The 12551-nt window shown below is 40.7% G+C and overlaps 2 protein-coding genes across 3 annotated transcripts in view; both read left to right on the top strand.

Moving 5' to 3' along the window:
• Positions 1-4518, top strand: part of LOC115163445 (zinc finger and BTB domain-containing protein 16-A) — a 45270-nt gene extending 40752 nt beyond the window's left edge. For both annotated transcript variants that reach the window (XM_029715316.1, XM_029715317.1), the window contains exons 5-7: positions 687-857; positions 2263-2430; positions 2650-4518. In XM_029715316.1, coding sequence (XP_029571176.1) covers positions 687-857; positions 2263-2430; positions 2650-2879 — 569 coding nt within the window. In that variant the 3' untranslated portion in view covers positions 2880-4518. The remainder of the gene's footprint in view (positions 1-686; positions 858-2262; positions 2431-2649) is intronic.
• Positions 4519-9147: 4629 nt separating this feature from the next.
• On the top strand, positions 9148-11684 carry LOC115162834 (G protein-activated inward rectifier potassium channel 3-like). Its single transcript, XM_029714250.1, has 3 exons — positions 9148-9294; positions 9413-10508; positions 10725-11684. The coding sequence occupies exons 1-3, from the start codon at positions 9148-9150 to the stop codon at positions 11066-11068; spliced, it is 1587 nt and encodes a 528-aa protein (XP_029570110.1). The 3' UTR covers positions 11069-11684.
• The last annotated feature ends 867 nt before the right edge of the window (positions 11685-12551 follow it).

The following is a 12551-nucleotide window of genomic DNA, read 5'->3' as shown; positions in this document are numbered from 1 at the left end:
TTGAATAGTGATAAGAAAAAGTAAGAACCCTGTGTATTGTGTGTGAGAATTTAATGGTGGTTCTTCACAGATCCTGTGTGAGTAAAACTAGCCTGTGTTTCCCTATCTGTATTCCACTCCACTCTCAGCGCAACAGGAGAGCAGCCCCAAAGTGATGCCAGGTCACACACAGGATTAAAAGGATTGTGTTTTTCCTGCAGTCCTGCCTTTAATGGCTTGATATCGCTACTTAACATTCAGCACATAGCTCATAGTGTAGGCATCGTTCAGGGTGGAGCTGCTATCAGCCTCTCTCTGTGAACAGACACAGATGACTCCAGAGGCTGCTGGAGAACAGGCTTGATGGGGATTGAAAATAATAATTCCTCTTTTAACATCCCATAAGGAGAAGGCATTGATTGTGTGATTGACAGCTCTAGCATCCTGTGTATTGCGTAAAAAATACATCTCTCAAAGACAATGACTTCCAAGTCAACGTCAATCAGAAAAGTGTATAAAGTCAAACTGAATGTATTTCACGCCTGTCAGGGGGGTTAGTTTAGGTAGAAACACTTTGCTCTCTGAAAGAAGCGTTCTCCTCAGAACACTCAGAGAGTCTCAGGCTCAGAGTTGAGTGACCCAGTTTCCCCACTGAGTGTATGTTTGGTCCTGAAATAACTGTGTCTGTGTCTCTGTGTGGTCTCCAGGGACAGACATGGCAGTGTTCTGTCTGCTGTGTGCCAAGCGGTTCCAGACCCAGAAGGCTCTGCAGCAGCACATGGAGGTTCATGCAGGGATGCACAGCTACGTCTGCAGCCACTGTGACCACCCCTTCCCCAGCCACACCACCCTCAAACGCCACCTGCGCTCACACACAGGTAAGGACTGCATCTGTGTCCATTGTCATCTTCATCATCACCATCATCATCACCACTACTGTTTTCATCATCAGCATCTTCATCATCATCATCATAATCACTGTTTTCAACATCACCATCACCACTGTTCTCATCATCATCATCGTCACTGTTTTCAACATCATCATTATCACTGTTTTCAACATCATCATCACTGTTTTCAACATCGTCATCATCACCACTGTTCTCATCATCATCATCATTACTGTTTTCATCACAATCATCGTCATCACTGTCATATCCATCAACATCATCGCCTACTCTAACACACAATCCAAAGCTGCAATGAGATTCCCATAAACCTCAAGCCTTTAATCCTTAAATACCTTGAACTACTACTTCTCTCTTGGCACTAGACTGAAGTAGCATAAGACCAGAGTTTTTCAATTACAGTCAGTTTCACTAATTTGATCATGTCTACATTTACTTAACGTTAATAAACTCCGCAATGATTCACTTTCCTGATGACAGCAATGCTCCAATATGGCCAGTGTTATGTTTGAGGCTATTTTATCCAGTGGATGTTTTTAGGTTCTTAGACACAGCCTTCTAGGCCCCTGCGATTCATGTCTGTCATTTCTACTGCAGTTCACCCCAAATGACAGAGCAAACCTAAATAAATATCTAAAGAACAGCAAATGTCTGTGTTTTTCTCTGAGAGTTTGTCAGTGGTGCCCTAAGGGTGGGGGAGAGGGAGAGGGAGAGGGAGATTTTTACTGAAAGGTTGCCCCCTTCTTCAGATCCACGTCTATATTGAATAAAAACATAATTGATATGAAGACAGAAGGGAATCGGAGTTTGCCCATCGTTGTGTATCTTGTTTATTCCACGGTCATCTTGGTAGTGTCATTGTGTAAATGTCATGTGTCTTGTAGCATGGGGGGCTTTGTGAAGCACCGGGCTATAATGAGCAGTGCAGTGTCTTGTCCCACTTGGCTGTTGCTGTGGACACTGAGCTAATGAGACACATAGGTCATTGCAAATGACTCAAAGCCACAGCCTCAGAGAGAGATGGATCAACTGTGGAGAGACCCACATGTCTGGGAGACTTCTATTAGCTGTTAGCAAGCAGCCAGATGGAGTGTCCTCACATGTCATAACATTATTATATACTGTATATTATATTCTATTATTATTAGATATATCTTTTTTTCAGCCTGATATGCAAAAAGGTTCTGTTTTTATTGACCTGTACAACTACATCTATCATATGCAAGTAGTAGTCACGTTAAAATAAGTCTTTGATACCGTTTGTTTGCTGATGAGCGGAGGCCTACCTGAACCGTTTGATACTGTTTCGCATCATGACACCTGTGATGACGTGTGTCCAACCTTGACCCAACCTGTGTCTAACCTGTGTCTTCAGGTGACCACCCGTTTGAGTGTGAGTTCTGTGGGAGCTGTTTCCGGGACGATGGCATGTTGAGGGGACACAAGCGTATCCACACAGGAGAGAAGCCTTACGAGTGTAATGGCTGTGGCAAAAGGTTCAGCCTCAAGCATCAACTGGAGACCCACTACCGCGTGCACACAGGTTAGAGAGCAGTGTCTGGTCATAATAACACTCACACAATCAAATCAGACCACAAATCAGAACAGTGCATGGTCATAATAACAACACACTCACACGTCAGATTGTTTTGTGTTCATGACAGCATACACACAGGTCAAACCGATGTGTGTCAGATAGTACCACTGGTTTTAGCATATAGTCAAGGAAAGGTTTCACGAGTATGCCGTTGTATTCCTATAGGCGAGAAACCATTTGAGTGCAAGATCTGTCACCAGCGATCCAGGGACTACTCTGCCATGATCAAGCACCTGCGCACCCACAACGGAGCGTCGCCCTACCAGTGTACCATCTGCCAGGACTTCTGCCCCAGCCTGGCAGCCATGCAGAAACACATGAAGAGCCACAGACCCGAGGATGTGCCCGTGGACTGGAGGATAGAGAAGACCTACCTGTACGTATGCTACGTCTGAGCAGGACTTAGACACTAAGACACACTATCCTAGGTGTGGAGAGGTTTTTCATCGTATTCTCTCCTCTAAAGAAGAGTAAGTTGATCATTTCTGTGGTTTGATTGGTTTTATCACGAATTGCCGCAATTATCTGTTATTACATTAAACCTGCATATGTGTTGAAGACTGAAAGACTACTGGTCAGGTTACCACAGCAGTGAAAGTGTTGTACTAGAAAGGATATTGAGTTTTATCTGCTGTGACTGTGATTGTGAGATGTAGAACCCAACTTCTCTGGTATAATTACTATACTACATAGATTGATTGAGATAAACAATAATTTCCTGGCTTATTATTTCCTGTTATAGATTTTTTGGGGTGTTGTTTGTTTTCTGCATGTTTTACTTGAATGGTCTCCATATGCTTGATTTCATTTGTCTTATTTTTCAGTGCGCATATTATGCATATGATTTCCCTTACCTGTCAGTTAGCCTATCTGCTCATGCTGATTGACAAGCATTAAGGTGCAACAGGTTTTGATATTTATGTCATGCATAGTTTTTGTTACCAAATAGGTGTTGGTTATTTTGACCCAACCTCAATGCCGTTTATTTTGTTATTAGAATAAGTGCTACCTCTTCAATCTTCAACTTTTGCACAGAGGCAATAGCACATCTTAGACCTGGTGTTTTTCTTCGTGTTTTCATCCATCATCTATAGCTTTAACTTCAAATGTCCTTTTATATTGGTGAAGCGGCTTGAAATGTTCTGAGAATTAATTCATGGAATTGATTTGGACGGTTGCCTGTTGGGTGGAAAAAAAGATTTGAAAGGCTTCAAAGTGACTTTTATGTGTATCATTTTTTATAAGTAGAATTATAGCAGTCTGTTAAATCACAGAATTAGATTTTTCTCTAAGTGATGAAAAGAAAGAAAATGTGAATAAAAGTGTTGGCTTTTTTACTAAACGTGAAAAGATGATTCTGTAAAGTTAAATCACTAAAAGCAGGTTATCGTCAGTTGTCTGTTGCTGTAAATGTAATTGTATCTTATTTCTAGACGAGAGCCAGATGAGGGATTCTCTGATTTAAAGATGTTGTATTTTTGTATTACAGTGATCTGCAATTTGTTTACATTTGATTTGATTTAAGAAACATATTTTCTTGTGTGTTTTGTAAGTCTCTGGAGTCTGATTTGAGTAAGAGCCCTCCCTGTGCCTCTTTTATAAATGGAGAATAGATGTGCTGAATACATGTACACAGTACATGTATGTTTTATTGATCGTTGTTGTTCCTGGTTGTTTGTTTATTGCTAGTGAAGAAATGATTTTCACTGCCATGCCGTAGTAGACCCTATTGTCTAAACATTGTAATTTGAAACAAGATACTTCTAATGACTATGGTATTATGCCCCAGGCACCTCAAGCCTCAAAGCAACGAGTGAGATTTTCTTTCAAAATGTTCTGTCATGTCAAAGTAAAATTTGGATTGTGAATTTATCAAATGGGAAAAAATGTACAGAAAACACAGAATACATAGTGGTATTGTTAATAACCTTTATAAAGCTAAACGTTGGGCATAATATGGGTCTAACACTATGGCCTTCTAGAACAAACAGCCAGCACTCAGTGCCATGAAAACAATTAAAAGTATCAACTCTTCTTCACTGTACTGCTATCTATTCTATACTGAACAGAAATATAAACGCAACATGCAACAATTTTAATGATTTTACTGAGTTACAGGTCATAAAAGGAAATCAGTCAAATACATTCATTGGGCCCTAATCTATGGATTTCACATTGCTGGTCAAGGGCGCAGCCATGGGTGGGCCTAGGAAACCATAGGCCCACCTACCTGGGAGCCAGGCCAAGCCAATCAGAGGTTTTTCACCACAAAAGGGCTTTATTACAGACAGAAATACTCCGCAGTTTCATCAGCTGTCTGGGTGGCTGGTCTCAGACAATCCCGTAGATGAAGAAGTCGAATGTGGAGGTCCTGGGCTGGTGTGGTTACACGTGGGCTACGGTTGTGAGGCCGTTTGGAATTACTGCCAAATTCTCTAAAACGATGTTGGAGGCGGTTTATGGTAGAGAAATGAACTTCTCAGGGCTATGTGGGACGCTACCGTCCCACCTGAGGGACACACTATTCAACAGCCAGTGAAATAGCATGGCGCGAAATACAAAACAGCAAAAAACTCATAATTTCATTTTCTCAAACAATCAACTATTTTACACCATTTTAAAGATAAGACTCTCGTTAATCTAACCACATTATCCAATTTCAAAAAGGCTTTACGGCGAAAGCATAAAATTAGATTGTTAGGACATAAACTTCACAAGAAAAACCACACAGCCATTTTCCAAGCAAGGACATGCATCACAAAAACCAAAAGTACAGCTAAAGTATTCACGAACCTTTGATGATCTTCATCAGATGGCACTCATAGGACTTCATGTTATACAATACATGTATGTTTTGCTCGATAAAGTTCATATTTATATCCAAAAACAGCATTTTACATTGGCGCATGATGTTCAGAAAATGTTTTCCAACCAAAACTTCCGGTGAATATGCACATCAATTTACAAAAATACTCATCATAAATGTTGATAAAATTTACAATAGTTATTGAAAGAATTATAGATACACTACTCCTTGACGCAACCGCTTTGTCAGATTTCAAAATAACTTTACGGAGAAAGCACATTGTTCAATATTCTGAGTACATAGCTCAGCCATCGAAGCAAGCTATACAGCTACCCGACAATTTCTGGCATCAGCAAAACTCTGAATTAGTATTATAAATATTCTCTTACCTTTGCTGATCTTCGTCAGAATGTACTCCGAGGACTCCTACTTCCACAAGAAATGTTAGTTTTGTTCGAAATACTCCATATTTATGTCCAAATACCTCCGTTTTGTTTGTGCGTTCAGATCACTATCCAAAGGCATAACGCGCGAGCGCAGTACCAGAGACAAAAAGTCAAATAGTTCCATTACCGTTCGTAGAAACATGTCAAACGTTGATTAAAATCAATCGTTAGGGTATTTTTAACATAAAACGTTGATAATATTCCAACCGGACAATAGCGTATTCATTCAAGAAGAAAAAGGAGGTGCAGGCTGGCGGGCTCGCGCATCACCAAGCCCTTTGTCCTCAGGCAGTCCACTCATTGAGCTACTATTCTCTGCCCAGTAACAGGAGAAGGATGGGAAAACTTTCTGAAGGCTGTTGACAGCCAATGCAAGCCTTGGGTAGTGCAACGTGACCCCCACAGACACTGTAGTTTCGATAGGGATTCAAAAGAAGAACTACAATTCTCAGATTTCCCAAGCCCTGGTTGGATTATTCTCAGGTTTTTGCCTGCCATATGAGTTCTGTTATACTCACAGACATCATTCAAACAGTTTTAGAAACTTCAGAGTGTTTTCCATCCAAATCTACTAATAATATGCAAATATTTGACTCTGGGCCCGAGTATTAGGCAGTTTACTCTGGGCACGCTTTTCATCCGAAAATGAAAATACTGCCCCCTATACCCTAAAAGGTTTAACATCCAATTCTCTGGCAACAGCTCTGGTGAACATTCCTGCAGTCAGCATGCCAATTGCATGCTCCCTCAAAACTTGAGACATCTGTGGCATTGTGTTGTGTGACTAAACGGAACATTTTAGAATGGCCTTTTGTTGTCCCCAGCACAAGGTGTACCCGTTTAATGATCATGCTATTTAATCAGCTTGTTGATATGCCACACCTGTCAGGTGGATGGATTATCTTGGCCAATGAGAAATGTGTAAATAACACGGATGTAAAACTATTTGTGCACAAAATTTGAGAGAAATAAGCTTTTTGTGCATATGGAAAATTGCTGGTGTCTTTTATTTCACCTGATGAAACATGGGACCAACACTTTACATGTTGCATTTATATTTTTGTTCAGTGTACATACACATGCGCTATAAGGATCTTAGGATTTCCGTGGTGGACCAAAACTAACAGAGCACTTTGAAAAAAAGTTTTACTTTGATCTTTCTATGTTGTAACAAAACGGAAGTTGTTTTATTTGGTGTGTGTACTGTAAGGATGTGATGATCATCATTTAGGTAGATATTATGTAAGTGTTTGTCTACCTCAGCGCCAGTTCAGTCAGTGCTTGTCCTGGTGTCCATTCAGGGTTGTTCTTCTTGCCATGTGTGTTAAATCCTTTTGCATTACAGCTTTGTAACACTGTGTGTGCAAGTGTTTTCTCAGTGTGGTTTCAGGCACAGCTCTCTTTACGCATCAGTGTTCTGTGGCATGATGAAAAATAATAAAACTATTTTACAATGCAGGTCTTTATTGTGTCATCAGTCAAGTAAAGTGAGTTCTTACTGTCTGTTTTTTTCTGCATACTATTCACATGCACTACAGGAAAATGTTCAATATTTGAATATGTTAGAAAATATCAAAATGTAAATCCATGACGGTTGAGTTAGTAATAGTAATAATAATACATCTTATTTGCACCTTTGAAAATACACCAAGGATACATAAAATAGCAAAAATAAACATAACAATAAAAAACAGTTGTGTTTTCCTGTCTCGCTGTAGCATGCAGCTGAAGTCATGACAGGCGGTTTGGTGACCCTTAGTGGCACGATGCCAGACTAACAGCTGGGTGGGTTTGACTAGCTGCTACAGATGAGGGAAGGGATAAGTCGCTGCCTCTCTGCCCTCCCTCCCTCTGCTCTACCACACACATTGTTGTGTCCAACACTAAGCAGAATGGCAGCCATACAGTAGCTGCATCCAGTCAATAACAAGAGGGAATTCTTCATCACAGGTACTACCTTTGTTTATGTTCTTGTTTCTATGTTTATTTGTGGGTTTGGGATGTGGTGGTATAGACCATAGCAAGCTGTGTTTACATTTTATAATGGAAACTCAGTAAAAATGTAATTGTAACTTACTGAATCAAAAAACCAGTGGTGTACTTAAGTACTTAATAAGTAAAAATACTTTCAAATACAACTTAAGTCGTTTTTTGGGGTATCTGTACTTTACTTTACTATTAATATTTTTTGACAACTTTTACTTTTACTTCACTACATTCCTAAAGAAAATGATGTACTTTTTACTCCGTACATTTTCCCTGACACCCAAAAGTACTAGTTACATTTTGAATGCTTAGCAGGACAGGAAAATGGTCTAATTCACACACATATCTAGAGAACATTCCTGGTCATCCCTACTGCCTCTGATCTGGTGGACTCACTAAACACATGCTTCATTTGTAAATTATGTCCGAGTTGGAGCATTCCCCTGGCTATCTGCAAATAAATAAAGAACTAGAAAATGTGGCCAGCTGCAATATTTATACTTTCACTTTTGATACTTAAGTACATTTTAGCAATTACATTTACTTTTGATACTTAAGTATATTTATAACCAAATACCTTTAGACTTTTACTCAAGTATTATTTTACAGGGTGACTTTCACTTTTACTTGAGTCATTTTCTATTAAGTTATCTTTACTTTTACTCAAGTATGACAATTGGGTACTTTTTCCACCACTGCGAGAAACAAAATAAAAATGGAAACACAGCATTGCTATGGTCTATACCAACACATATACTGAAAACAGTTTTTCCACCAGCAGAGCATAGTGACAACACAACATGACTTGGATATAGTAAAGAAGCTCCTACTTTGTTTGCAATGATGGAAAAGTCCACTAGTGTATTACGATTGTGCTGACATAGAACTATCCTGTCCTGTTTATGTAGTTGATGAGCATGAGATCCACCAAATGTAATGGAGCCATTTTGAAAAGATGAAAGGTGGGCTAAATTTAGTTACACATGTGCAAAAAGGATTATCTCCTCTGTAATCTCCTGAAATCCATGGTCATGCTCTGTAGACGAGCAGATTGATTAAGAGCTGGTGCTAATGTAATCTCCTCTGTTTAATTAGTGTGAGCATGGTGGGCAGCTAAAGCAAACCACATTACACACCATCTGGACTGGAGACTGACTGGAGCAGCAGCCCTGCTCTTATCCACCCATCGTTAGTTTTTACAACAAGACACAAACAAGGACATGTCAACGCTTGCTCAACGCTTGCTCTATGTTCTCAGACTGGATACAAGTGTCATCCTACACACATCATTAAAAACTATTATTGTGAACAGGATTTTTGAACCTGCACAGGTGATCATTTTCTTTCTAGTTTGTCTTGTTGACGGTATAAACGGTGGACACTCCTGTTGGTTTGTCTTGGTTTCCACAGAGAGGGATTCCAGCCATGTTCTCCACGGTGATCTCCAACAGCTGTGCACTCTATGGGGACTATGGCAACTATGGACCTCCCCCATACCCCAGGAAGAACATCAGACCCAGAGCTTCACTTCAACACAACCCATATAACCCATACAGGCCATACCTGAGGAGGGTCAGTATAACATCTCAAAATTCACTGCAAAGATGACTGGTTTATTATTGTATTGTTATCAACATCTTCACTGTTCGATTTCAGATGACACCTTACTGTCTTGATGTCTTCATTGCAGGTGGACACAAGAGTATCTTTAGCCAATCCCAATAAAATCTCCAGGGCCACCAGTAGGGGTCAGTATGTCACCATGCCTGTTCACCATCCAAAGCTGCATCCACTGCCGGTCAGTCAGAGGATCATCCAATCACAGCACAAAGCAAGGCAGACCAGGAGTGCTGAGAGGTTCTCCAGTTATGATACAAGCTCCTGGGTTGAGAAAGGCTCTAGTAAACCTAATAGAGGGAAGAAAACACAGAACAAGGCCACATCTTCTTCTTCCAAGAGTACAGGAGACATAAGACACAAGAGTTCCAGTTCTAATGGTCGCCAGCACCATCGCTACTTCACCAAGGATGGCATGTGTCGTGGCTCATCATACAGCTCCAAGAACAAGATGTGTGACCTGATCGGCACCCTGGTGGATCTGAAGTACAGCTGGATCCTATTTGTCTTCACCCTGTGCTACATCGTCACCTGGGCAGCCTTCGCAGAGCTCTACTTCCTGGGTGCCTGGCTGCGTGGTGATATGGAACACATACAAGACCCGCAATGGCAGCCATGCTTTGAGAAACTGGACAGTTTCCATTCGGCCCTCTCTATCTCCATGGACAGCCAAATCATCAACGGCTACGGCTCTAGAGTGGCCTCAGCCAACTGCATGGACGGGCTGGTTCTCATGATGGCACAGTCCATCATTGAATCAGTGTTAGACGCCCTGATGCTGGGCTGCATCCTGGCCAAGCTAGCCAAGCCTAAGAGGAGGCTGCCCACTCTGTTATTCAGTCAGCACTGTGTGGTCTCTGAGAGGGATGAGAGGCTGTGCCTGATGTTCAACGTCAAGACTCTGAAAGAGACACACATGCTGGTGGCAGAGATAAGAGCCAAGCTGATCAAATCTCACCATACCAAAGAGGGAGAGTTCATCCTGTTGGAGCAGAGAGAGCTGACTCTGGGGATGGGGCCAGATGGAGCCAGGCTGTTCACAGTGGAGCCCCAGACCATGGAGCATGTCATTGATGAACAAAGTCCTCTCTGGGGCATCAGCGCTGACTCCTTAGAGTGGGATACCTTTGAAATTGTGGTCATGGTGGACGGAGCCGTTCAAGACGCAGGTTTGTACTGAGAGGTGGGGAAATCTGGAGTTGGAATAAAGTAACTGTTTGGGCTATTTCAATCAGCGCAAAAAGGAAACTTGTCATTTTTCTAATTAATGGTTGTGAGTTATTTATATGTTATCGTTATCAAAACATGAATTAAGGGACCTACAGTATCCTTAATTCCTGGTTCAGACAGCAGATGTATATAATAGAATATGTATTTCTTCTCAGGCACAGCCTTCCATGTGAGGACCTCCTACACGGAAGATGAGATTTTTTGGGGACAGTGCTTTAAGTCATACAAGCCACTAGATGAGAGGGGGATTGGTTCCAATCACAAGACCTCTGATAAGAACTATAAGGTCCAGACTGCCACGCACAGTAACAGAGAGATGGCAGTGAGACAAAGACATGAGAGATCCCCTGGACATGGCACAGACTCTGTCCCCTCCAACATGTCTACAAGGAAAGTACATTACCAGTATTTATCTGATCAAATGTTACTGTGCAACTCAGTCACTAATAACAATGGCACAGGAACTAGGAAACTTAGTAAGAATGAGTTCTTTATATAAATATTGACATTTGACAAGTCGGCATAGAAGTTTTAATCAACGTTTATGAAATCAAGACACACTGTACATATCCTTCAGAATGTTTATACAATGTAAATAAACAAATGCTGATGACCAATATCTAAAGCTGCCATTTATACATCTAATTTATCAAACTTTCTGAATACTAATTTGTAAACGTGAGAACAGCACCCCTTGTGCTAGCCAAGCACTTGTGTGATATACAGTTACAATTATGCTGATTGTATTAGTTCTTATTGGTCTCCTTACAAAAGGTATCTCACTGCCCATACATCAAGTTCTCCCAATTAAGATTTAAATGATGTGTGTCATTTAATGATTGTATTGCCATGTGCTGTGCCGAATAGATAAACGGACAAATGAATGTCAGCATTACTGTCTATTCACCAGCAAAGGGGATATCTCATTCACATACCATCATAGACTCTTGCCAAAGTTGATATTTATGTAAATTTACAGTATGTGTTACAATTCCCTTTAATCAATCCATTATGTTTTTGGATGTAAACCCACACTCATTCCCAGTCTGCATGTCAACACACAGTATTAGTCTGCCACATCCACCTCAGGTCACAGTATTCAGACAGACAGACAGACAGACAGACAGACAGACAGACAGACAGACAGACAGACAGACAGACAGACAGACAGACTTATTAGAGTGGGTTTGACTTGGTGGGTTTGACTTGTACATCATTTAATCTGACAGTGATTCAGATGAGAGATGCAGGCCGTTTCCGGGATGCTGCTTGGACAGTCCGAGTGTAAGGAATGTTTTCGCTGGCAGTTGTCCTCCTCACCTGGCTCTCTCCAGGCATAATCCCATACCGCACCCATGGGAGACAGTGCATATCAAAGGTACCTTCTGCTGGCTGGCATTCTAGATGGCAGATTAAATCTACAATTTTTTATTAGGAACACCTTGATGTTCTCAATTTAAATAGATGAGACTGGATTAATTAAGCTTGCCGTAAAATAGAAGAGAAATTTTCAAAAAATACTTCTTACCCATACTTACCTGTAAACAGATGAAAAAGTCCAAATTTGATCATGTTTTAATTAACATATTTATTTGTATATCCTTGTCAAATAAAATATGATTCACTCAAAAACAAATTCGTTGGTTGGTTATTTTTTGTACTGCACCTGATGCAGAGTAAATTGGATATACTGTAACGGGTATCCAGAAATAATTGTTTTTTAATAATTCATAACAAAAACTGTACAAATGCATTTATTTGTTCATTTTGAGAGAGAAACTGAAAATCTGTCACCTCACCGGCAGGCAGAACAGTGTTCATTTTGTTCTGGAGTGGCCTGCTGAGAGATGTGATACCTTTGGATTCCAAATGAGTCTGACTGGGATTGACGTGATATGAGGCTTTTCAACAATCTGTAATTATGACCTTTGCTCATGAAGCTACAATGTTCAGCTAATAATGTTCTGTCTGCCAAGTGGATG

Source organism: Salmo trutta, chromosome 26 (assembly GCF_901001165.1).
Source record: "Salmo trutta chromosome 26, fSalTru1.1, whole genome shotgun sequence".
Classification (NCBI taxonomy): domain Eukaryota; kingdom Metazoa; phylum Chordata; class Actinopteri; order Salmoniformes; family Salmonidae; genus Salmo; species Salmo trutta.
This window is presented reverse-complemented; position numbering and strand designations above follow the sequence as displayed.